At 49.6% G+C, this 26,903-nt stretch overlaps 1 protein-coding gene and 1 long non-coding RNA gene across 5 annotated transcripts in view; one reads left to right on the top strand and one right to left on the bottom strand.

Moving 5' to 3' along the window:
• Nucleotides 1–4,520, top strand: part of LOC142871906 (uncharacterized) — a 41,675-nt gene extending 37,155 nt beyond the window's left edge. The window contains exon 3 of the long non-coding RNA XR_012920093.1: nt 4,446–4,520. This is a non-coding gene — a long non-coding RNA (uncharacterized LOC142871906). The remainder of the gene's footprint in view (nt 1–4,445) is intronic.
• LRRK1 (leucine rich repeat kinase 1) overlaps nt 1–26,903 on the bottom strand; it is a 135,313-nt gene that overhangs the window by 7,941 nt on the left and 100,469 nt on the right. For all 4 annotated transcript variants that reach the window (XM_076004818.1, XM_012764580.3, XM_076004817.1 and 1 more), the window contains 10 exons: nt 18,657–18,828; nt 16,208–16,371; nt 15,150–15,289; nt 13,202–13,451; nt 10,446–10,612; nt 7,981–8,178; nt 6,884–7,161; nt 5,126–5,320; nt 4,011–4,162; nt 635–752 (listed from right to left, as the gene is read on the bottom strand). In XM_076004818.1, the coding sequence (XP_075860933.1) occupies nt 635–752; nt 4,011–4,162; nt 5,126–5,320; nt 6,884–7,161; nt 7,981–8,178; nt 10,446–10,612; nt 13,202–13,451; nt 15,150–15,289; nt 16,208–16,371; nt 18,657–18,828 (1,834 nt within the window). The remainder of the gene's footprint in view (nt 1–634; nt 753–4,010; nt 4,163–5,125; nt 5,321–6,883; nt 7,162–7,980; nt 8,179–10,445; nt 10,613–13,201; nt 13,452–15,149; nt 15,290–16,207; nt 16,372–18,656; nt 18,829–26,903) is intronic.

Below are 26,903 nucleotides of genomic sequence, written 5' to 3'. Positions count from 1 at the left end.
TTTCTACTATCATGAATTATATTGGGATGAACATTTTTATAGATGTGTGTGTGTGTGTGTGTGTGTGTGTGTGTGATCTTAACACTGAAATTACTGAGGCATGGGCAGTGTGAGTAACTTCTGAGATTTCGGATCCATATCTGAACCACACTTTCAAACTGCCCTCCAGAAATGTTGCATCAACCTACCCCCCAACCCGTGGCCTCAGGGCATCTGTGTTTGGCTATTCCTCTCTGATTTCTCAGGAGATGGCTCTTTGGGCCATCCAGTGACTTCCCTGATGTGAAGGCAAAAGGACTTCAGAGCCGAGTGGATTTGCTGTGTAGACCCAGCAGCCTGATGGGAAACCCAGGCACTGCACTAGCCTCCTGGGTTTCTCCTCCGGCTCGGTCTCCACACCCAAAATGCTTCATCCTGAATCCCGACCACCGGAGAGAGGCCAGCAGGGTTGACCTGCCCTGGCGACAGGCCACTGCTTCGTGGGACTGATGCCACTGCTCTGGGGATGGCACTGGGCTGAGCTGCTATCTGAAAGTCCAATGGACCCGGTGTCCTGGATCTTTATGAACCTGATCCCCCCAGGGGTGTACCTGGTGAAGCCCACCTCACCCAGGGCCCTGCGGGAGCTGGTTACCTCGGTGGCGGTCCACAGGGAGCTCTGGACCTTGAGCTGACAGCTCAGCTTCATCCCCGGGCAGCTCATCCTCTGCACTTCCAGAAGGCCCTTCTCTGTGTTCACCACCGTGTAGTTCCTGAATCGGCAGCAGTTGTGCAGTCAGTGCCCAGTGGCCAGGGCTGCCTCCCTCCCCCAGCCTGGTCTGCTAGCTTCGCACCTCCTCCACCCGCTGGAACCCAGTCACATCCCCGTGATCTGCGACAATCGAGAACCATCTTTCGTGGCTTTGGCAGAGCCAGGTTCTGCCTGCCGGGTAATGATCGAACGATATGGGCACGGAAAGGGTGTTCCTGATGGGAAGGAAGACGCTCTTCTTTCTGAGACCTCTGAGTGTTGAGACAGTTGCCCCAGCATGAAGGAGCCCTCCACCAAGACCACGCACCGCCCTCCCTCTGGACCTGTCCTCCCCTCCCCAGTAATGTGGGAGGCCATCACTGGAGACTGGACAAAGCCGAGGCTAAAGATGAGATGGGTGAATTCTGGGGTAGACTGGGGTGGTGCAGGGTGGGCTCAAAACGTGCCCCTCACATGGGTGCTCTCAGAACTAACGCCTGCTGTTGATGAGAGCTGGCCATTAGCCCACCAGACCCTGCTGCCCCCAGCTTCGCCACTTCCCCATGCCCTCGGCAGGCATCGGGGCCCCTGCGTGGGACAGGAGTCTGGAGCTGGCGGGGTGGGGAGCTCTGTGTCCCACACGACACCACTCTGTCCCCCAATCCACAGAACACGTCAAATTAGTTGATAGCAGTTCTCAATGTCAAGTTTTTCCTGCCATCGAATTTTGGGAACCTTTGCCACCATTGATAACATGTATTTGCAGGTGACAGAATGGTAGAAAAAACAGCAAACCAAAACTTTTTCAAAGTTATATGTCTACTTTTTTCAGTTTTCTTAAATGCATCAAAAAAACCAAAATTAGGATATTCTAAATAGCTTTTACTTTGAAAAAAGCTAAAAATATAGAAAGTCATAAAGAATAATATACCCCTCCCTATTCCCTCCAACCAGAATTTTGCCATGTATGGACCTTGTTTATCTGCTGGGCTTTGCTTCCTTCCTTCCTCCTTTCCTCCCATAATTTAGGGATGAGTCTAACTCCGCAGTCTCACCGCTCTGTGCTCTGGCCAGCATTTCCCCCACCCCCTGAGAGCTGGCCCCTTCTCAGGCTGGTGGTGGGTTTTAAAGGACTTCACAGGTCACAGAGAGAGACTCTCTCTTCCCACTAGGGAAGAGCTCTCTGTGCCCTGAGCAGAACTGTCTCAGGTATTCGACGTGCATCTGCAAGACTGAAAAGGTAAAGCAGGAGTTCCCAGGGGAGGCACAGTAGGGCCTGTCCCAGCACCGGCAAGACCAGGTTGGCTCCTGAGTCCCTCTGACACGCCCTCAGAAATCTCTGACGGCGTCCTTGCTTCTGGGATGTCGGATGCTGCAGGCCCACTCCCTGCCCCAGACCTGGAATCGGCCATGTCATGAGCCCTGGTTCCCTCTGGTCCTTAGAGACCACCCTCTGGGTCCTAGGGGTGCTCACTGGTATTTGCTTGGATATTTCCAGGCCTTCTCCATGGGCAGAGCTAGGAAATAGGAATTTAATTTTCTTCAAATATATCATGAGGCCACCAATCAATTCAGAACTTACTCTGCATCTACAAGAATGCCCAGGAAGTATCCAGCCATGTGATGTGTTCTCATTATATTAACAGTGGCTGGATACTTTAGGGACAGCCCTTTATTTCCCCTTTAGCCCATGATGAAAAACCACGGTTTCTAATGACAGCAACATAATCACTCATTAACCTACCCTACAACCACAAGCAACATCTTGGAATAACATTAACACTACAACTAGCAATGTAATTACTGAAAATTGTTTAATATATACATTGCTTTTTGCTTTTTCTTTGTCCTCAGAGTAAATCCCATTGGGAAGCCGCATGGCTCACCGCTGTGCAAGGATAATTTCTTTCTTTAGGGCATCATCTCTCAGAGTGTCTGTGTCACAACTCTTGGTCTTAGTGGCATAAAATATGTGAACTCACCGAGACTGACCAAAGGATACCACAAAGCCCAGGTTTTGAGCTTCACTTTATCTGAGACTTGTCTGCTCTTAGCACTTGCCCATGTGTGCTGTGAGGCCTGCTGGGAGACTGCTCTTGCCATAAAAGGCTCTTTTGCCTTTGCAGATGTCACATCAGGTAGTGGAAGAGGCAACACGCCCTGGCTAGAGCTGACACTTCCCACACAAGAGGGGGATTTCGTGGAGATCTCCAAGTCCTGGGCGCCAGCTTCCTGCACCCTGGCCTCTCGTGGGACCTCCTGTACATCCTTTGGTGATTTCTCCTCCACTCTGCCCCAGCCACCCCCTCCCAAGGTCGCCCCACAGATCCCATCTTTACTCCTGGCCGTGCCTCTCCCACCCACCCGGTGTCAAGCACCCATCGTCTGACCAACAACTCCTAGTTTTTTGGTTCACACCTCCTAGTGCCATAGCTCTCCGAGAGCTTTTACTCTACCATGACCCAGGGGCCTTTGGTACTTTGCACTGTATGCCCTCCGCCCCAACTGTGGCCTCACTTAGGTCCCACGGTCCATGTTTATAATCACTCCCTGGGAAACACTCTCAGCTCTGCCCCCTCTTTCTCCTCCTGGCAAAGCCCCAGCTCTGCTGAGAACTGCCTCGTTGCCTCTCCTGTGATCTGAAGCTGGAGAAAGTCACACAGCCAGGTGGATGGTTCTCATTTCAGACATGCCACCTCCCACCCAAGTGGGCCTCAGTGCTGCCTGCAGGCACCTGGCTTTCTCCAGGCGACTCCAACCTCTTCTTTCCTCCTCGAACATCCAGACCTCTCCCCACTTGCTCATCCTTTCTGCCACTTCGCTGAGAAAAAGACCTACAAGTAGCAAATGCCCACGAACTCTTGTTTCAGGGTAACCCTCCTGTCGGGCTCTGCGTTCCCTCCCTGTCTCACTTTGCAGCCACTTCATTCTAGGAACTGGCTTCTCTCCCACCCCCAGCATCATTGACCCCCTCATCATAATCCATCTGCAAAGGGCTCTCAGCTTAACAAACCCTCCCTTGACTCGTGTCCCCAGACCGCTGGCAGACACCACACATTTCTGGCATCTCTTAACCCCAAAACGCACATGCGTGTCCCTCTGCACAGACCCAGCTTTCTCTCTCCCTGCTCTCTCTCTCTGAGTGGACTCTAGCCAGGCTTTGGATCCCACCGTCCCCTAAACAGCTCTCCCTGTGGGTCATCACTGACTCATGTTCCCAAGTTTCACATCAGCCTCCTACCCTGAATCCCAGCAGGGCAGGGCAGGCGTCAGGACGTACCTGGACTCCTCTTTCCCGTCCCAGAACACCACGGTGTACTCCTGGCCGGGGGATGAAAACAAGGTCGTCTGCTTCCCGCAGGGCAGCACGTACATGAAGGTGGCAAAGGTGGGGTCCTTCATCTGACTGACCACTGACAGGGCCAGCGGTCGCTGAGGGAGAGGGGACACCAGGGCATGAGCAAAGTCACTTATAAGCAGATTGGTGCTGATTCTACCGAGGAGATCAGCGGGTGCTAGCTGGGGGAACAAGGGCAGTCCGCTCATTTGGGACCAGACCTAAGCAAGGGGCTTCAGACACCAGAAACAGACCCATCCAGGAGTCTGGGTCAACACTGGCCTTGACACTTGAGGTCAGCTGGTCAGATTAGCCTAAACCCCAAGTGTCCCACCACATGCTCAAGGACATACATTCCTCTTTTTGTGTGTGTTTCAGAGATGAGGTCTGCCCAGTTGCCCAGGCTGGAATGCAGTGTCTGTTCACAGATCACTGTGCATCACAGCTTTGAACTCCTGGGCTCAAGCGATCCTCCTGCCTCAGCCTCCTGAGTAGCTGGGACTACAGGTGTATGCCACTACACCAGGGTAAGGACACAGACTCTTCTAAAGAATACTCCATTTACTATCAAATACATTAAACTAGCTCTGTCTGATTTGATAAATGAGTTTAACCTTGATACCACTGGCCTCTTCCAAAAAAAAAAAAAAAGAAACCAACAACAAAATATGAACTTTAACACTATAATATGACCCCTGCTTCTCATGAGTAAGCCTTTCCTCACTACTTTACAAAGAGATATATTCTCTCTGCTCATGCACAGGGACTATATTGCTAGCAAGGGGTTGATATACTTAGTTTGTTTGCATGACGAAATAACATAAAATTTGGGAAAGAAAGTTCATGTTTCCTAAGAGTGACACATATACACAAAGAAAATGAAACTGGGTATGTGTTAGGAGAGTAAATACTCCTCTCTAGAAGAGGTGAGCAGAGAAGGGTGGCCCAGTTGTTTTTAGTGAAGGGTGGGCAAGGAGCCACACGTGCACACTCTGGAGACCCACAGCCCCACCATGTGGCAGGTGGTCCCAGGGGCCCGAGCTTTGTGCCCCAGGTACCTTCTCAGGCTTCGTGTCCCAGCACTCCATCATGAGTGCCTGGAGTCGGTGGAACTGCACTTCCTCCGGCTGCCCCAGCACTGGGCGGATGCCCTTGGACAGCTTCTTGGCAATCTGAAGCTGGTGGTGGCCCAGTGCAGGACGCTGTCCTGACAGCAACTCATACAGCACCATTCCATAGGAGAACATATCTACCTGGGCAGAGAACAAGCTAAGTCAGGCCCCTTACCTGGGCCCTGGGGTTTTCACAGGCTGGCCCTGAGGGGGAGGGAGCAGGGAGACCCAATTAGACAAGGAAAACATGGGCCCTGTCCAAAGGGAGACCATCATCATGTCCACCCATTTATCTGTCCAAACATTCACACAACCATCTGACCATGTCCTTCTGTGCATTTGTCTATCCATCCTCCCATCTGCCCATCCATCCATCCATCCTATCCTCCTGCACATTCATCTATCCAACCACCTGCCTGTCCATTTATCCATCCATCTTCTTACCTTTCCTTCTTTCCATCTACCCATCCATCCATCTGACTGCTCACGATGCTTTCCATTCACCCATTGTCCCATCCACCCATCCATCCACCCACCCATCCATCCACCACACACTGTGAACTTGCTGTCAGTCACTGATTAAGGACTCCATGGAAGCCATGGTCCTTACCCTTGACTATCTAGACAAGGCAGGAAAACTCAGACCCTCAGTTTAACACACTTGGTACTAGAAGAGCCATGTACACAACTCATGAAAAAGGGAGTGCCTCCTACATCACAACATGTCTCCTCTAACTTTAATGGTCATAAAAAGGCCTAGCAAGAAGAGTTACATAGATCCCCATACAGATCAAGAAATAACTTTTTAGCAGGAGAATGGTTGAGCATTTTAATGTGAATGTTTATGTTATAATCTTAGTTTCAAGGTCAACGCCTAGTCTGTGTCACCTGCTACTAGGAAGCTCTTTTTTCTGTTGCTCTGATATGCCTTATTTGTCTTGGGCAACAGCCACGGGTGCTGAGCTAACCCACACAAGCGTAGGTCACTTCTTAAAGCAACTAGTCAATGACCCATCTGAGTATCACCAAAGAACAGGAAACTACAGACGAGGGGAATTTCAGTGCTGGGTGATGAGTTAATAAGGCTGGGGCCAGATGCAGCATTGCACTGTGAGACGATTTCAAGTTGTCTGTGTGTCTGCCCCTATCAAACAGCCATCAGGGATAATGTGATCAGAAGAAAAACATTTAGTCATTATCTCAACTGAGGTTGGCCATGCAGTTCCACAGGGAGGCCAAGCTTGTCCTGCCAGAATTCCCCCTCTTCTCCTGGCTTGGCATTTGACTTGGACGGCACCTTGTGGTCAGTACGTAAGGCCGGGAGCCTTTCCCACCCTTATTCTGTCTGCTCCTCATGAGCCCCCTGCAAGGCTGGTCCTATGTCCCCATTTTGCACGTCTAAATGTGGAGGGGGATCCAGACTTATTTCTGTCTTGGACTCTTCATCCACTGTTTGCAGCCTCCCCGATATCTCTGAATTGAGGTTTTAGAATTCTGAAGCTAAGGAGAAGTGACCCTTAAGCCGCTGTGCCCATCTGGTTCAAGCTATAACCTTCTTCACTGAGCACAGGGCAGGGAGAAAAGTGTACATGGGGTGGGGGTGGGGGACACTGAGCCCTGAAGCCACAGGTGCCACCAGGAATGCCTGGCTGGCCTCAGACGGGGCCTGGGCTCCTGTACTGCGGGGCTGGGCCGGGCAGGTACCTTCTCGTCGTACACGATGCGAGGCCGGATCTCGGGTGCCTGGTACCCGGGAGTGCCCTCCACGCCCAGGGCGCCCTCGTGGAATGACTGCCTCGAAATCCCGTAGTCAGACAGCTTGATGTTGACGGGCTCTTTGACGTCATGGGACCACACCAGAATGTTGTCCGACTTCAGGTCGCAGAAGATGATGTTTTTCTTGTGCAGGTAGGCCAGGCCCAAGGCAATCTGGTAGGCTATTTTTTGGGTGAGCATGTGTCCCAGGGGCATAAAGGAAGAATCTTGCAAAGAAAAAAATCAAACCGTGATTATAGCAGCGATCTTCCTGTCCTCCTCACTATCTCCCCAAACGCTTTATGTTCTGCGGACACGTTCTCACTACTCTCCGTGCTGGATGCCAGAAGGGACAGAGGGTGACGCTGGCGAGGGAAACTGACGTTATAGTTCATGCATGGTATCTCACACTTGGAATTGCTGGCATTTCTACTAAAATAGCGAGGGTTCAAAATCCCTAGAGTTCATCTCAGGCCAAGGTTGCCCTACCATCACGGGGTGAATTTCAGGTACAAGAACTTCATTAAAAAAAGAAAAATCTTTCACTGATGCAGAAGTGATTGATTTTACTAGCATTTCTTTTTCCCCTAGTCAAAAGACAGTTACCTCTGTACCTCCAGCAGCTCTTTGGAGTTTAATCGCCCATTTATCAAAGACAATCACTTTAAAATGTCATTAAATATTAACCCCAGGGGTCTTACTACGTGTTATGGTCAAGGGAGTGATTTATGTGGCTAATGGGGGCTATTATTACCCTCCTTTTACAGGCAAGTAAATTCACAAACTTCCTGGATTGTGGCAGAGTCGCAGGACTTGGAACCTGGTCCTACCTGACTCCAGAGTGTGAGCCCATTTGTCCTCACCAAGGCTACCACGCAGCTGGTGAGGCGCCTGGTTCACACCTGGGAGATGGCCACCTGCAGCTCCACACCTGTGCCGGCAGGAGGGAGCCCCCCCCTTCCCTGAGACCTGCCCCGGCCTGCCCCGCGGCTGGGTCAGTCGAGGCCCCAGGCAACCGGCTGCGGAACGTCCCGGGGCTGCGGTACCTTTGGTGTTCTCAGACAGCACGGTGTTGAGGCTGCTCAGCGGCGCGAGCTCCAGGGCGAAGCAGAGTGGGTGGATGCTGATGCCGATGAGCGACACGATGCAGGGGTGCTGCAGCGCGTGCAGCATGCTGGCCTCCTGCCGGAACTCCGAGAAGTTCTTCATGGCGTCCGTGGCCCGCAGGTGCCGCAGCATGGTGTCTGTGGGGGAGAGCCCTGCCGTCAGCCACCTGGGCAGGACGAGGGGCGCACGGGGTGGACTGTTCCGCTGGACGCCGGGCTAGCTGGACTCAGGCTCGGCCCCCCAAGGGCCACACAGGGCGGGGCGCCCTGCCATACTCAAAGCGGCCTCACAGGGATTTGGGGGGCCGAGTGGGGTAGGGCTTTACATTTTAAGGCACTCACTGTGTCAGGTGTTGCCATACTGCTGCCCAGAATTTGGCCCCAAAGGGTGGCACTGTGGGCTGATAGCAGGCCCCCTCTTCCTCAAGTGCTAAGCGTGCCCTGTCACATTTGGTTGTTCTTGAGCACTCATGGGGGCCCCCCCAGACCCCCCAGTGGACTGCTGCCCTGCGGCCCCATCCTCATCACCCAGACATGGCTCCCACAGCCCTTGCCCCACCTGCGGCCAGCCACCACACGTGGCTAAATCCTATTCCCTCAGCATCCCTGATGTCTCACCAGAGCCTGGCTCAGGACATCTGCCTGGAAGGCAACAAGCTCCTTCCTCTCTCTCCACCCTCGGGGATGCTGAGGCTTTGGGTGCTGCTGGTCACCTTATCCCTGACCAAGTAGCCAGGACCACTGACAGTTGAAACATCACCACCCTCTTGTCAGCCAGAGAGAAAACTCTTCACAGCCACCCTGTGGGGCAGCCACTGCCTGTGACATGTCATCTCAGGCCAGAGGAGAAAGGTCTATGGATAGTGGTGGGCAGTGTGCAGCCCCATGCTGTGACCTTATCCCCAAACCCTTGAAATTCACCCCATGTGAGGCGCCCATGTGAGCCGCAGCCCACCAGGCGGTAGCCGGCACACACAGGTGCGCTGGCCCTGAGGCCACCAGGCAGGCTGCAGCCAGGCTCCGCTGGTCCTCTGTGTCCTGCTTCTGTCCTTCCCCATGACCAGATTATAAAATTGGGGATTGCTGGACATGAAGTTTCAAACAGCATGAACAAACTTGGCGGTTGAAAGGCATTGATTGTGCCAGATCTGTGTGTGTCCTGGTCATTTGGTTTTTAAGTGTGAAGGTGCTGTTTTTCACATCGCATCTTTAAACCATTAAGAATTTATTTTTGACTATGGTGTGAGGTCGATCCAAATCTCGGCCCTATTTAGTGAGTACAGCCAGCCTGTCCCCTCTGACCTCCCATGTCACCTCTGTGACGTGTGGCTTCCCGCGTGCACACAGGCTGTCTCTGTTCCCCAGACAGGGCCATCTTTGCCCCAGGAGAAAACAGCCGTAATGCTTGTAGATTTATAAGTTATGACTTCTGTGGGTGGTCCTCTTTCCTGTGTCTTCCCTTGCAGACTTTTCTCAGCTGTTCTTGGACTTTTATCATTTCACAGTCAGTCGGATTATACCCACCCACACCCACCTCACGCCCTGCTGGGACTCAGGTGAGGACTAAACTGAATGATAATTGATTATTCTTTAATGCCTATGGCTTCTACTGCTGCCGTGGAGAGCATTTTCGAATGGGCCACCGCTGCATGTAGGCACACGGCTGAACTCTGGTGTCGGGCTCGTGTCTAGCAACTTCAGGGAACTCGTGGCTCTGATGTTTGTCAACATGTCCACAGAGTCTCTTAGATTTTCTGTATGAAAAGTCCTTCCCTTCAGACTATTGTAACGTTGTCGCTTCCTTTCTGATCTGCCTTCTTTATATTTTCTTACCGAGAGTATCAATGGCCTTTGTGATCATGAAGATGGCCCGTCCTGCGTGGGGCCGTGGGAAATGTGGGGTTCAGCTGGATGGAGCGAGGAGGCCTTGGCACCTGCCCTGGCTGGCACGACGTGGTGACAGTTCCCTCTAGGTGGAGAACAGCCCTGAACCACACGTGACGGGTGTGCCCGAGTGTGCCAAGCAAGAGGGGGCTCCTCCCTTTGTGGGGTGCATGGTGGGGGAGAAGCACGCCCCTTCCTGGCTGAGGTGGAGGTGGCAGGCAAGGGTCCGCCTGGGCTCGGGTTGCCTGCCACTCTGTGCCAGGCTTGTGCTGGGCTCGAGCAGCATGGCCAGGATGGTCCCTGCTCCTAGGGGCTCAGGTTAGACCAGAGGGTCATCGCCAAGAGCAACTTCCAAGCCTCGCCTAGCCTGGCCCACGACCTGCCGGGCAGGAAGCAGAGGGCTGCACTGTGGCCCACGCTGGCCTGACCACCTTCCTCCCCTCCTGCCCCATGTGTGGCACGGAGCTTGGACCTGGGAAGCACATGCCTGCAAAAACGTTGCTGGGTTAGGACCCACTTACCTGCTGGTGCATTGGGGAAGTTCTTGAATTTCTTGATCTGGAATCGCTTCACAGCCACCGGCTGGCCCTGGTACCGGGCGCGGTAGATGACAGTGCCACTCCCGCCTTGGCCCAGGACGCTGCTCTCGTCCTCGCTGTGCTCCAGCTTGCTGTTCTCCAGGAAGAGCCTGCCGCACACACACGCAGGGTCAGACCGGGCCTCCCAACCCCCCGGGGGCACCTGTGAGGTCAGACGGACCTGGGCTGACCCAGACCCTCTGCTTGCCGAGGGGCACACCGGGCAGGTTACACAGCCGTGCTGTGGGCTCGTGACAGGCACGGCCTCAGAGGGGTCGATGATGCCTCCTGGCACAGGGTAAAGCCTTCAACAGTGGTGGACATAGAAAAAGGGGCCCTCTGGGTGTTTTCTTCTGAAAGATTTTGTGCTTTGAGAGGTAGTATCCATTAGACAAACTCGGTGATCCACTGCCAGGTTAGCTGTTTCTTCCTTCCTTTATTAAGCAAACATTGTATGCATCACCACACAGACCTTCTGATTGACCGGACACTGTCCCCACAGTCAGTGACTAGGATTCCACGCAAGGGCGGAGAGTTTAGGCCACTTTGCTGCTCTATGTGTTCGAATCTTAGGTAAAAGAGAGATTTATCTTGGGCTTTAGGAAATACTACAGGTTGCTCCTGGACCCCTCAGTCTTCTCTACAGACCCCTCTGGACCTGGAAGCTCTATACTAAGAAGCCCAGGCATGCATGGGCCCAGAGAGAGGCCTAGAGCCTTCTCTAGGCAGCGTGGATGGAGGCCAGGCCGGGGGCATCGGGGGTATACACCCTCCATGTGCTCTGGCCCTTGGACTCCTGGGGCAGCAGGCAAGGCCCAGGCGTGGTGGACATCCTTCACTCCCAACCATCTCTGCGCCCTCACTGGCATCCTCTAACCCTGCCCCTTATTCCTCCAGCCTCCTCCTTTCTTTCAGAAACAGCAGAAGGAAAAGGCAGGGCGCAGAGGGAGGGAGGAGGGAAAGGCACCCCGAAGCCCCCTGCGGGCCCTGCCTGCTCTGCGGAGTCCACCTGGGTTCCTCATCATCTGGGCAAAGGCTCCACCTAAGCTCTCTTGGTCCCCCAGGCAACCTCCCCTACAGCTGCAGTTATTTCCCATGCCTTTTGGAAACGGATTCAGCAGACTCCACACGGCTCAACTGTACCACACCCAACACCCCTGTAGCCCTCGGTGGCGCAGCAGAGGATGGGCTGGGGCTGCTCTCCACGTGCTCACAAAACCACCTTCTCAGCAACAGCGGGCACTCAGGAGCCCACGTGGACGGGCACAGGGGGCAATGGGAATGCTAGGGATCCTTCTGGGGTTTTCTGCTGGGACTCGTGCAAACTCAGGAGGTGCATACTTTTGCAGGAGCCAGGGCAGGGCTCGGGGGATGCCAGGTCCCTCTGCCTGTCAAACTCTAAGTCAGGGGCGTGTGATGCTCCACCCCATGGCTGGGCCCCAGCACAAGTTCAGAGAACCTCTGCTGGACAGCGAGTCCTGTTCGGATCATCGGGTTTTTCTACTCCCTGCCAAGGAACTTCACTTGGGAACCATGCTATGGCCTGAGATCAGATTCAAACCAACAGGGACCACCCAATTTAGGCTTTGAAAATTCCGTATGGTAAATTCCACACCCGAGATTCAGTTGGGGTCTCTAAGCTGAGACATAAAACATAATAAAGTTTTGCAAATACATAAAAATTCTAAAACTTTGGAGGTGCCAAATTGGACATCTCCCTAAAAAAATCTAATTCATACACATACACACAACTGCAGTGGTCCCTGGGCACTGAGCATCCTCATGTTAAAGAGCTGGGGACAAAGGGAAGTCATTCTGCAGAGGTGGCTGTCATTCCACCAATGAGGTAACTGGGGATGCTGGAAAGAACCATGAAGGAAACCACCCCATTAGGAAATATTTTCTTAATTTAATAGATTCATCCACAGCATACTTTGGAACCCCAATTCTGCAATAGCACAGAGTACTCCACATCTATTGAGAGCAATTTAGAAAAATGAGAATATAAATATTCTTATTGCCCCTAATGTAATTTTTTTAAAGAAACCAGATTTAGCATTCCTTTGAATGTCAACACAATAGGACTTCACAGCTCCTGGAAAGCCAGAAGCACTGGTGTCGAAATGTCTCCAGGGAGACGACATCACAGATTCTGGTTTCCATTGATTAGGAAAGGTAGCATATTTTATTTTGGACTTTGTGACCATTTCCTGTTGGATGGGACCACAAAACATTTCCTGTTTCCTCTAGCATTCTCTGCACAGGTACCATTTTAAGATTATTTAGGTAGAATCAGTTCTAAGAACAGATTTAGGGGATCCAAATGCTCAGCTTTAGGGCTGTAGTTAGCAGTCAGCATTTGCCAAAAAACGAAATGAGGCTGTAGGTTTGGGAACATTCTCCTTCCTGAATGACCCAGATGGCTTCACCTGCCATGTGCTGGGCCTGTTGAGGCCTCCAGAATGCAAAGATGACAGCCTGGTTCCCTTCCAGTAGCCTAGGATGGGGACCTAGAAGTCACTTGAACTTTGGTGGGAGGCAACGGCTGGAGTGGCTGCCGACCCCAGCGCTGGGTCGCCCGCAGTGTGGCTTGGTGGCTGGGCAGGAAGGACGCCCCGGAGATCCCGGGGCAGCTGCCCCACGAGAAGCGCCGCCTGGAGACCTTATACCTGTGGTTCTGGGGGGTCGCTGGTGCATACCTGGCTGGGAAGTCGGTCATGAACAGCTCGGGGACCAGCTCCTGGAGCGGCACAGGGAGGTCGGGGTGTCTGGGGCAGGAGATGAAGTCCCGCTCGATGGCCGTCAGCACGCAGTCTTCCATGTCGAAGTACTGCACGTCCTCCGATTTCTCACTGGGGTCCCCATGCTGGGCCCAGGACGTCTCGCAGACCGGGCAGGGCACGTACTGCTCCATGAGCGGGGTCCCATCGCTCTCCGTGGCCGTCAGGGCTGAATGGGGATGGAGCAGAAGACAGCTCGCAAGAAGGCAGCTGCGGGGGTGTCCCCGAGCAGCACCCCACAACCCCAGGCTGGGCTGGCCTTCACAGCAGGGGGCTGCCTGCCCTCGCCTGCTCCTCAGGGAGGGGCTGAAGCTGGTGCCACACTGGGGTGCTTTTCTGGAAAGCCTGCTCGTCAGTCCTGAAATATGTACACAGGGAGGGTTCGAGGATGTCCCTGAGACCCGCTGGGCTGTCTGGACCCTGAGCAGGCTGGCTGCCATGGGCGAGAGGAGGGAGGGCTCCCTTCTGTAAGGCCCAGCAGGTCGCTGCAGGCTGGATCTGAGCAACACTCCAACAACCCAACCAAGGCTAGTGCTTAACGGGCCATTATTAAAATTAGAAACCCAAGGCTTGAGATTACTGTGAAGAGCAACGCAAGGGGAGAGGAGTACGAATTGTAACAGACAAAACTTAGTCATGGGTTTCCCTGCACACCTCTGATAGGAAGTGCACAGAAGCACCCACCATGGTGCCCTGTGGAGGTACCCTCAGGGCGGGACAACAGCCTGCTTTGTGCAGGGTAGGAGGTGGATGCCTAGAACATTCCGGGCACATCTGAGATCTGGGGGCCTGTGTGTCAGGCCTCCTGCTGGGAGGGGCTGCAGGCTGCTGGCTGGAGGTGCTGGCTCTAGGCAGCCCTGTCTCAGGGGCCCAGCGGTCCTTTCTATCTCAGGTGACTGTCTCATGTACTCCCTTATCGAACTGCGCTTCCTGATGCAGGAGGAACACTGGCTGGCGGGGAGCCACAAACAACCTAGAAAGGTTCATACGGGCCCAGGGGTCCCCCTTGGATGGCAAAGCACCGCCCCAGCTCACTGTGACTCACACACTGGACCGCCTTCACCTAAGCTGCAGGTGGGGGCGCTGGGATTCCAGACCTGCTCTCCACTCGCTTGGCCTCCAGTCTTCAGAGGACAGGGGCTCTCTGGCAGCCCCCTCCCCGCTGCTGTGGCCCCTGGTGGTGGCCCAGAGAGCCTCCTCCCTGCGTGGTGCCCTGGTGGGAGTGTCTCCACCCCCGCAGCCAAACAAACCAGGGACCTCAGCAGCTTTACTTCAAAAAGCATTTCCTTTGGGTGAACGGGCAGCCAGGAAGCTGATCCCAAGGGCCTGACAAGGGCTGTGTGGGCGGTGTGATCACTGCCGGGAAGGGTGGGGCAGGCAGGGAGGGAGGACAGGGCCTCTTGGCAGCTGTGGCTCCCCCCTCCCCCCCAGCATAGGGATGACCCCATTTGCCAGCTCCCCCAATTTCACCACACTGCCCTCACGGCGTAAACAAGGCACTGTGAGGCTCACACGGAGCATCTCCCTGGACCACGCCTGGTACCCAGTGTCGTCTGCTGCCCACACACCACGTGCAGCCATTGGGCCAAGTTCCGGCACATTCCCTGTGGGGTCTGAGCCCACATCTTCCCCACAGTGCTCCCTGCCCCTCCCCTGGGGCCAGGACACCCACCAAAGGACTGTGAAGACCCCCCTGGATTTCTTGGGCTGAATCCCAGTGGGACTTTTGTTCCCCCAAAGAAGCAGCACCCCCCAACACATACACACACACACACACACACACACACACACACACACACACACACACACACAATTCATAAAGAAATACTAGCATGAACAAAGGCTGGGTTCCAGGAGGTTCTCTTACCAGGAAACCACTGATCAATCAAGGAATTGATGTGGTCCGTGATGAAAGCCATTGCTGAGAAGTCCCTCATTTCTGACTGGCAAATGATTTTTATGCCTCCGCTCTTTTTCTTTTTCCAGTTCACGTCAGAGGATTCCACACTGTGACCCAGAAACAGAAAAGGGTGTGTGGCGGCCTGGTTGGGAGGGCCCTGGGATGACAGCCCTGCCCCTCCTGTACCTGGCGTGGAGGGGCCCTGTCCCATCCTCACCCAACAGCGCAGTGAGGGGACGTGAGGGAAGCTCTAGGGGCAGAGTGCTCAGGCTAGGACCTGACCCTCAGGTGTGGCCCGAGGAGTTCCTGCATGGCTCCAAACCGCTGTGTTCTCGTCTGCCAAGCGGCAGCTGTGGGCTTTAAGTGAACACATCCACATGGGAGCACCAGGCCCCAGGAGCGGCCCAACTCAGGCCCTCCCAATAGTCACTTACTTCCCCCTTGTCCCTTCTTCTCTTCTCACAAGGCTGAAGAATCTTTTGAAAAATTCATTGCGAATATTAAAACAATCTTATGTGTTTATCATTCATGAAATCTGTTGAGCTGACTTTATGTCTGTCTCTCTCTCAAAGAGTAAAAATAAAAAGGAGCAGCGAGCTGAGTTAGATAGTAGGTTACTCCGAGGTGGTGGATGGGGACTAGGGGGCCCCAGTGACCCCCCACAGCTGGGCTTCTTCTCTCAAACAAGGGGGTGCTGGGAGGCTGCACGGGCCGTCCAGGGCCCACTTAAGTGGCCGTGGGAGGTGCCTGAGGGGCCCCTCCTGAGCCCTCAAGTCCTGAGCTGTGGCTGTCTGCTCTGCCCTCGCCTTTCCTGTCCTGCGAGGGGCGCAGAGGAGGGGTGCGGAGATGGGAACCTCTGGGACACTCACAGGAGGGTCCCACGCTTCTAGGGAGCTGCCACATGAGTGGCTCTCAGGAGCAGAATTCTGGACACCAAGAGGATGAGGCAGCCCAGAGAGGTGGCCCCGGGCATCACTGCCATGGCCCCCATTGACCCGGACAGGTGTGTTTCCAGGTGTTCCTACCTGAGATAGCCCCCGTCAAAAGTGACCAAGAGCCCTTCCTGCCAATAGATGGTCTGATTTCTTTTCACTCTGAATGTACTACAGCGATTTCTCTGGTTTCCTGTAAAACTGTAAATGGTGACTTTCCTGTTCCTGCTTTTAGTATTCTTCTTGTTTTCAAAAAGCTGAAAGACAGAGAAAAGACCCTGCTTAAGTATTCCGGGCTCCTCGCTGGCCCTGGGCAGAGCTCTAAAGAGGCCGGGCGGGCCCTGTCTTGATAAATGACCCCCGTCTTTCCCACCCCTCCTCCCTGGCCCATCCTCGCTGTGGGTTAAATGCTGCATTATCTCACAGGTTCCCAGTGATACTCTGGAAACACAGCGTTTTGAAAGGGCTGAAAACAGGCTTTCCTTTTAAAAATCTTTCCCCTTCCTGACTTTACAAGTAAAAATTCATGTTAGGAAATGTGGAAAATACAGAAAAATGTAAGTGAGAAAATAAAACACCAACTTCACACCAAGCGGAGAGATCATTAAGATTTTGGCATATATTATTCCGGGATTTTTTCCCATCAACATATATGTGTAAAGAACAGCTGAAGCCAGATTATATTTCTAATTTTGTCTACTTTAAAAACTTCACTATGCTACTAAAAATGCAGAGAAAATTCATTCTCTAAAGCTTAATATTCTATTAAGTATAGTAATTTCCTGAGCCAATTCCCTTCTTTTGGATGTCTAAGTTGGTTCCAATCTTTTGCTCTCTCAAAAACACCGTCATGAACATGAGAAAAAAGCACAAAACTTTCTCTGATTTCTGATGACTTTCTTCGTTCAGATATTCAGCAGTAGGATTTCTGGGTCAAAGGATCTGAACGTTTTAAGGCTCTGTGTGCATATGAAGGAATCGCATTTCGAAATGATTAGACTGTCATGCGCACTGACCACCAGCGTGTGGAGGGCTCCCTTTCGTGCCCCTGGGGCTGGGTATGATGGCTCCGCTCCTTGCTATTTTGCCAGCTGGATGGTGGCATCTCACTGCTGCCTGAATTTGCAGCCTTTGATTAATGTGAGACTGAACTCTCCCCTCCCTCCGCCACCCATCCGAATTTCAACAGGACTTCTATGCTAATTTCTATCCTAATTTCTAGTGAGGGCTGCTGCTGCCCAGCTGGCCCCGCTTGTGAGCTCAGCCTCCCACCACGCTGGTGCTCTGCGACCTTCCGCTTAGGACGCGGCAGGAGGCAGAGTTCAGAGGGAGGGCAGAGGGATGGACTCAGAGCCCAGCAGAGCCAGCGCCTGTGCCCGCCCTTCCATCAGTGCACCCTCCTGGCGCTGTAAACAGATCTCCCTCCCTACTAACACAAGCCGCCACGGCTACGATTGATTTCCAGTCTCTTGCGTTTATTTTTCTTCCCATTTCAGTAAAATGGGAAGATCAAAGAACATTTTTATTGAGCCAAGGAGTTATAATTCAGTAAGGGCTTTCTAATTAGCATGTGGCAAAAGTAAACTCATACAGAGTTTAGTTATGTCAAGGATTCAACAGTCAGGGTTTATGCTAGGGGTTCACAAACTGTAGAGTGCATCAGAATCCCCTCAGGGGCTTGTGAAAAACAGTGCTGGGCTCCACCCCGAGCTTCTGATACAGTGGGTGTGGGGGTGGGGCCTGAGAATTTGCATTCCCACGTGTTTCCAGGTGAGGCTGATTTTGCTGGTCTCGGAACCCCACTTTGAGAAACACTGCTCTAGGCTAATATTATAGCCTTCCATGTTATTGTCTTGCATGAAATTACTGTGTACTGACAGCTGGCACTCCTTTCCATAACCCCCAGTGAACCCACAGAAAATAATTCCTTAGGCGAAGTCTTCACTGTTACCAGATCAACTTAAAGTTCTACACCCAGCTTGGCTGCACAGTGGGATCACCTGGGAAACTTAAAAACACCAATGCTGATTTCCACACCCAAAGATTCTGATTTGATTGGTCTGTGGTGTGGTCTGTATCTGTTAGAGTTCCCCCTAAGTAAGTCTAGTGTATGGTCAGGATGGCAAAACCATGCTTTATTTAAAGCCGTGGTTCTCCCTGTGTCATCACTGGCCCAGTGGGATCACCTGGGGTGGGGAGTGGTGAGAAATGCAGATTCTTGGCCCCAGTCCACACCTGCTGAATTGGAACCTCTGGGGCGGGGCCTGGCCATCTGTGTCCTTTAGACTCTCCAGAGGAGTCAGAGAAAGGTTAACATTTAGAACCACTGCTCGAAAAGGGAGTGTCTAAGCCGGGGGGTGGGGATGGGGGTGGGGGTGCTGATTTGGCATTTCCCAGGATGGTTCAAATGGGTCTGCCAGCAGCCTGTGCTGTACCTGCCTCCTGGCCCTACATCAGTGACATCGCTCTGGGAGAAGGGTCTCAGTCTGGTCCCTCCTGCAGGAGCCTCCCCTGCATCCCCCTACAAAGAAAGCATCGCTACCTGCAGGTCCATCTCCGCCAAGCTGATCAGCATCCTCGCTATGAACCTTTGCCAGAAGCCAACAGGGACAAAGCTCATCTTAAACACCCTCTGAATGGTGTTGGCCGTGGGGTGCCGCATGCCGTGGGTGTCCAGGCCAGGTTTGGACGGAAGGAGGTGTGGCAGGAGGTAGCTGAAACACATCAAGGGGGTCTGGTGAACGCCAAGCCCAGCCGCAGGGCCCGGCTGGCCAGCAGACAGTCTGGCCTGGGGGCAGGCCCTGCGGGAACAGTGCAGGCCACCCAGGTTCCTTCCTCCCAGGGCCTTTGGAATTCCATGTTTAGAAAGAGAAGGGTGCTTTATACGCTGAGAATACATGCTCCAAAAGAAGATGAAGATGGGTACGGTGAATATATTTATCAAGGGTTCTGAGCTAGAGAATACAGACTAGAATACTACTAAGGGAAGACAAGAAAACATCTGTGGTCCTAAAAATGTCAGACGCAGCAGATTGGGGTCGATTCTCTGTAAGCTGGGTTGGCGAATCACTTAACATTAACTTTGGTTGGTGAAAGAAAAACAAATACAGCTGTGCAGTTCCAAGGACAATGCAGATATTGGGGTCAGAGTAATGTTTTTGGCCTTCAAAGCTATTTATTGTTCTTGGCCAGTTGAGACAACACAATTGCCTTACAAGTTAGCATGAGGCTGTTTTGTGCAAAAGAGGCATATTTTATGAGAACACTCTTGGTCATCATAAAAATGCTGCATCACCATGTCAGCGAGGCGTTCACATCTGTTGTCATTTTCAAACAGCTGAAGCCTGGGAGGTCCCTCCAAAAGTGCGCCTGAAAACCAGCATCGTCTATGTGCTGTTGAGCTTCTGGGGCAGGCAGGGGACTGTGCCCCCTGGGGTGTGTAGACCCTGGACTTTTTTCTTTTCTTTTTTTTTTTTTTTTTGAGACAGAGTCTCTCTTTGTTGCCCAGGCTAGAGTGAGTGCCATGGCGTCAGCCTAGCTCACAGCAACCTCAAACTCCTGGGCTCATGCGATCCTCCTGCCTCAGCCTACCGAGTAGCTGGGACTACAGGCATGCGCCACCATGCCCGGCTAATTTTATATATATATATATATATATATAAGTTGGCCAATTAATTTCTTTCTATTTATAGTAGAGACAGGGTCTTGCTCTTGCTCAGGCTGGTTTCGAACTCCTGACCTCGAGCAATCCACCCGCCTCGGCCTCCCAGAGTGCTAGGATTACAGGCTTGAGCCACCGTGCCCGGCCTGGACTTTTTTCTTAACAAAAGCTTTGCCTTTCGTTCTCCTAATCCTCTTAATAAATCAGTTTTGGTCCAGTAAATGCCTTTAGAACCTTCTGGAAGAGACTCCCTAAAATATTATACAAGGAGAATTCAATGACAGCGCAGTGGGCCAAGCACACAGAGGCAAATTCCAGCTCCGACTGGTGCGCTGCCACACGGGCACACGTGGGAAGGGAGAGGGTACCTTGCCTGGCAGGTTGGTGAAGGGTGGACAGGGGCTGTGCAGGTGACCCAGCTGGTGCAGTGGTGAAGTGCTAGGCCTTTTTTAGCCATTTCAGATCCTGGGTGAAAGGACATTCCTGAACATCCTGCTAGATACCTCTCTGCCACCCTAGGCCTCTCCATCATGGCATTATTCCTTCACACGCTGAAAATTCCTTTTTCTCTTTCTGCTCAGCCTCCATCCCCCACACAGGAGGCCCTCGTCCCCTCATCCGTGCCTGCTACCACTCCCTCCTGCTTCTCCCACTCGTGTCTCACTCAGCCTGGTCCCTCATGTGGCTCCCACCCCTTTCTCTTTCCTTGTTGGAGGAAGACGGACGCATTCATTCTCTGCCCCCCAGGTGGCCCAGCACGCAGCACGGTGGCACACGGAAGAGGTGCTCAGCGATGCTCTTGAGGGCAGAGAAGATTTAGAAGCCAGAGTGGCAAATGACGAGATTCCAACTCTGGCCACAGAAGCCAGCTCTCGAGGTGCGCAGAGACCCTGGTGAGACCACCGGCTCTGGGGTTGAGGGCAGTCGCCAGCTGGGAAAGGCTGTTCCAGGGAACAGCCAGGAAGCCAACAAGACAGGACTTAAGAGGTGAATTATTCATGTGTCTGATGAACATAAAGCAGAGTGAAGCCCAGCAGGGCACAGCCCGCGCTGAGATGCTGGCTCATGCTACACCACGGAGACGGCCTCGGACAGCGGGGCTGGAGCCCTTCCCAGAGTCTGCGGAGAGATAAGGACTTTCTTCCTGAAAGAAGCACAAAGGCTCAAAAGTATATGTGTACTTTCAAGGGGTTCACCAATCCCTGAAGGTTTGGCAGGGGACTGAAGGGGTTTCTAGACCCTGCTCTAAAAGGAGCAGTGAATGCATTTGTTTGCGTTGATTCAGAGATCATTAGATCCCAGCAGCCTGGCTGACCTTATAAAAGCTTATGATGCAAGGAGCTGGAACTCGCCTAAGGCACAAGGGAACCATTATGCCTGTGCGGAGATGAAACATGGTCCTCTATTCATAGTTTTATATAGAACCAGACAGCAGGGCTGTGAGTACTTCACAAGAAGACATAGTAACAGCATCTACTGCTAATACCTGATGTCTTGGGAGCTTGTAGGTATAACAGCTTGGGTATGAGAGACACTGTTCTACGTACTTCACATGTATTATCTAATTTAATCTTCATAACTATCATACTTGTAGGCATTAATATTATCCCCATTTTATGGATGAGGAAAAAGAAGGTAGTTGGGAGCCATACTCAGGCAGTCTGGCTCCATGTTCTAACCCACTGTATGATAAGTCTCCATGAGGACTCGGCAATGATCTGGCTGATGTTATTGGTCAACCAGAAAAGTATATATATTATACATATATGTATATGTGTATGAAATACATATATATAAAAAACTGCTTTATGTATAAACCGACTTGCTTTTACTGAGCACTAATATCTTCTCACTCCTCTAATCTGCTGCTAAAAGAACCTGAAAGCTGTCAGATCTTGGCAATGCTGTAAACTCACACGTTGCCTTACCCTGAGTTATTGTGTGGGTCAAAGTCAAGGACACCCCTGGGGCATGGTATGTGGGGCTGTGGGATTTTTGAGATCTTCTTTGGGGTTTCTCTTTCTAGGATACTGCAGGGCTGGAGCAGCGAGGACTGGAGCCCCCCCCACACACACACACACCTATGAGGCCAAGTGCAAAGCTGGGTGTGGCCTCAAGTGCAGGGGCCCAGGCTGGCTTCCAGGGGGCTGAGACTCCCAGGAGTCTCTGCTGGTTACACAGGGCCCAGGCCAGCTCCCTGGGGTCTCCAGTGGGCATCTCTGCAGGGATGTGGAGTGGGGGCAGCAGAGTGGCGACCTGTCCTATGGAAGCTGCATGGCAAAGATCTGTGGATTTGGGATCCTGGATGCAGCCTCACTGCCAACGTCAGCATCAAACCCAGGAAGTGGCAGAAACTGAAACTAGACAAGGAGGCCCCAAGTACCAAGCTGGTTCGGGGCACAGCATCACCTGGAATCTGACCCCTCGTGTGTTGCTTCCAGCCCTGGCTGGAACCTCACCCCTGGGAGGGGGCATCTTTTGGGTTCAGCTGCTCAGGAAGATGAGTAGCACAGATGATGGTGGGAGGAAAGGAGCCAACATGACACTGTTGATGAAAACCAAGTCTTGACAGTGAGAACTTGATGGGAAAGAAATTTAAGTAAATTGAGTAAGAGCTTATAAAAGAGTCTGCATGAATTCCCTGGTCAGAGCACCCTGCCAGTAAGACTAGGGGCCTCACTACTGCTCCCTGCCCTCCACAGGCCAAGTGCTGGGGTGGAGCACATGCCAGCACCAGGGAGGCAGAGAAGTGTGCTGTCATGTGTGATGTTCAAGTGTGATGTTCAAGGGCCGACAGCACAGAAGGGTAAGGAGTGACAAGTGGAGGAATCTAGAGGCAGGAAAGCCACAGGAGGATGGTGGGAGAGCTCTCAAAGGGGTAGGAGGGTTCTCAGAGGTCCCTGGACTGGAGCAGAGTAGGGTGGTTGGGCAATCTGGGCTACAGGAGAGGAGGTGGCATGGGGTCAGAGGGTCCTGAGGGAGGCTTCAGGGCTGAAGAAGATTGAGGAAGATGCTTGTCTGGACAGAAGATAATGGAATGACGTATTTAAAGCTGCCATCTCCAACCCTGGGATGCAGCCCATTACCGGTCAGTGGCCTGTTAGGAAACGGCCCACACATCACTGCCTGAGCTCTGCACCGCCCCCACCAACACCCCAGCCCTCCCCCCATCCCCAGCCCATGGAAAAACTGTCTTCCATGAAACTGGTCCCTGGTTGGTCCTGGTGCCAAAAAGGTTGGGGACCTTTGCTTTGAAGGACTGGCAGAAAAACTTGACTCAGAATTCTACATCCAGGGAAAATATTCGTCAAAGAATGAGAGCATAATAAGACATTTTCACATGAAAGTTTTGTCTGAAAAAGAAAATTTGTTGCCATCAAGCTCAGACTTTAAGAAATGCTACACAAAATACTTCAGGCTGAAAAGATGGTATCAGATGGAAACTCGGATCTATAGGAAGGAACAAAGAGCACCAGAAATGGTCAACATATTTTTTTCCCCTAATTTCTTTAAAGGCTATTGATTGTTTGATTGTTTAATTGTTTAAAGCAAAAGTCCTAACACTGTGTATTGTGAGGCCCACAACATATACGGCGGTCCTTCGTCATCTTCAGTTTTGCTTTCAGTAGTTTCAGTTAACTGGTCCAAAAATATTAAGATATTTTGAGAGATAGAGAGAGAGTGAGGGAGAGACAAAGAGAGAGAGGGGCCACATTCATATAACTTTTATTATAGTATATTATTATAATTATACTATTTTATTGTTATTGTTGTTAATCTCTTACTGTGCCTAATTTATAAATTAAACTTTATCATAGCTATGTATATATAGGAAAAATACATAGTATATATAGGGTTCAATACTATTGTGGTTTCAGGCAACCACTGGGATTCTTGAAATGTACCCTAGTGGATAAGGGGGGGTCCAATGTATAAAAGAAATATGACAATAAGAGTATTAAATAATTATACTGTGCTATTTTTACATTTTATGTGAAGCAGTATAATATTAATGACAAGTAGATTATGAGAAGGTAAGGATGCATATTCTAATCCCTACAGTAACCACTAAAACACAAGACCAAGAAAAATAGCTAAAAAACAAATAGAGGAAATGAAAATGCTAAAAAATCTCATTAACTCAAAAGAAGGAATTAATAAATGAACAAAATAACAAAATAGATGGTATAAATAAAAAACAGCAGAATAGTAGACTTAAACCCAATTATATAGTTAATTACATTAAATGTAAATGAATGAAATATTACTACTAAAAGGCAAAGATTGTCAGATTGGCTAATGGGCCATCAACAAGAGACTCATTTTTACTACAGACACTCAGATAAGCTGCTAATAAAAGGATGCTGAAAAAAAAAATCAAGTTAGAATAAAAAAAGCCAGTGTGGCTATTTCAATATCTGACAAAACAGACTTCCAGAAAAGGAGTAAATTACCAGAGATAGAGACATTTTATAATGAAAAAAAGGTCACTTCACTGACATGACAAAAAAAGGTCACTTCAAAGACATGACAATTAAAAATGTGTATGTAATTAATATTGACTCCAAAATATATGAAGTAAAACTTGTCAGAACTAGATAGAAAAATAGACAAATCCATAATCCCCAGTAGATATTTTAGCACCTCTCTAGTAATTGATAGAATGAGTAGACAAAAATGAGTGAGAACACAGAAGGTTTGAAAACACTGTTTAGCACCTTGGGCTAATTAAAATTTATAAAATACTCCATTCACACCTACAGAACACACCAAGAAAAATCACATGTTGGTTCACAAAAAAGTCTCAATAAGTTTTGAAATACTGAATAATTAAAAATCAACACCAATATGGTAGGTAGAAAGTCCGTAAGTATTTGAAAATAAAACAATGCGTTTCTAAGTAACCAATGGATTAAAGAAGAAATAACAAAGTATGTAAGAAAATATTTCAAACTAAATGATAATAAAATACAACACAGCAAAATGTGTTGTATTTTTCAAATAAAGTAGTATTTAAAGTTATGGCTTTAAATACTTTTATAGAAAATAAGAAAGGTTTAAAACAAATGACCTAAGCTTCTACCTTAAGAAGCAAGAACAAGAAGCACAAATTAAACCCAAAGTAAGAGGATGGAAGGAAATAACAAAGAGCAGTAATTGATGAAATAAAAATAAAAATGATAAAAGAAATCAGCAGTAACAAAGTTTGGTACTTTGAAAAGATTTAAAAATCTGACAAACATTTAGCAAGACTGATCAAGAAAGAAAACAAAAAAAGATATATTACCAATATCAGGAAAGAGAGGATATCACTACAGTTCCCAGAGACATTTAAAGGTCATTAAGGGAATATTATAAATATTTTTATATCAATAAATTACTTACCTTAGATAGAATGGAAAAATTCATTGGAAAAAAAAAGCAACTTCCCCAAACTAACATAAGAATAGAAAATTTCATTAACTATATATCTAGTAGATAAATTGTATTTGTAATAAAAACCTTCTTATGAAGCAAACTCCAAGACCAGATGGTTTTAGTGGTTAATTTCATCAAATAGCTAAGGATAATATAATACCAATCTTACCCAAACTCTTGCAGCAAATAAAGAGGGAGGAAACTTTCCCACTCATTTTATGAAGACAGCAAATAGCTGATAACCCCTAAAGACATTTTAAAAAAGAACATACCAATATCCTTCATGGACATATAAATTCTTATATAAAAAATTATCTACTAGAATCTGGTAATCCATAAAAAAGATAAATTATGAATACATGATAACTAATCTTGGAAATATAAGGTTGGTTTAAATTTGAAAATCAATTGACATAGTCATTTAACAGAAAAAGAACTGAAGAAAAAAATTATCTCAATAGAGGCAGAACAAGCACTTTTTTTGGATAAAATTCAATAGCCACTCATGATAAAAAAAAAACTTTCAGCAAACTAGGAAGAGAAGGGAATTTCCTCAGTCTGATAAAATTTACATTTATAAAAATGCATTTACATTTACATTATGTAAAAAGAGGAAATAAAATATGCAAAAATTAGAAAGAAAAAATTAAAACTATTTTTTTATGGTAGAAATATATATAAAAAAATCCTGAGAAATCTACAAATCTATTAGACAGATGAATTCAGCAACGTTTCTGGATATAAGATACATATAAAAAATTAGAAATCTAATTAGAAGATATATCACTTACGATAGCAAAGAACATAAATATGTATATATAAATTTAACAAAAGATGCATAAAATACGAATACTGAACACAACAAAACAGTATTGTCAGAAATTTTCAAAAGACCTAAAAAATGGAGAGATATACTATGTTCATATTGGAAGATTCAAAATTGTTAAAATGTCAGCTCTCTATAGATTCAGTTTAAACTCAATAAAAATCACAACTTTTTTTTTTTGGTAGAAACAGACAAGCTGATTCTAAAATTTAGATGGAAATGCAAAGGACCTAGAACAGTAAAAAATAATCTTGAAATAAAAGAACAAAGTTGGATGGTGTCATATGCTGAATAATGACCCCTAAAATATTCAGACCCTAAACCCTAGAATTGTGACTATTGACTTATATGGTAAAAAAGACTTTGTAGATGTGATTAACTTAAGGACTTTGAGATGGAGAGATTATCCTGAATTATCTGGGTGGGCCCTAAATGCAATCACAACTGTCCTTATAAGACAGGAGGAAGAGGGAGATTTGACAAGGAAGAAGATGGCAATGTGACCACTGGAGCAAGATGCCACACTGCTGGGAAGGAGGGGCTTCAAGATGGCTACCTAGAGGCATTCCATACTTGCCTCCTCCACTAAGAAGAGCCAAGACAGTAAGTAGACAATCATACTTTGAATAGATTATCCAGAGAGACCACTAAAATTCAACAGAAAAGTGACAGGGAATACGTAAAGCAAGGAAGGAGAAGGAAGTGAGGCAACCTGCTCAGTCAGAATTGGCTGGGAACCAAGAGAGACTCCCCAATGCAAGCAAAGGGTAAGAGAGACGCTCAGTGATCCATATTCCCACCAGGGACTCCTGCAGTCCTAGCCATGAGAGAATCCTAGCCTCTTAACTCTTGTGGATCCTGAAAGCAACATAGAGAGCTGCTGA

Source organism: Microcebus murinus, chromosome 7, assembly GCF_040939455.1.
Source record: "Microcebus murinus isolate Inina chromosome 7, M.murinus_Inina_mat1.0, whole genome shotgun sequence".
Lineage (NCBI taxonomy): Eukaryota > Metazoa > Chordata > Mammalia > Primates > Cheirogaleidae > Microcebus > Microcebus murinus.
This window is presented reverse-complemented; position numbering and strand designations above follow the sequence as displayed.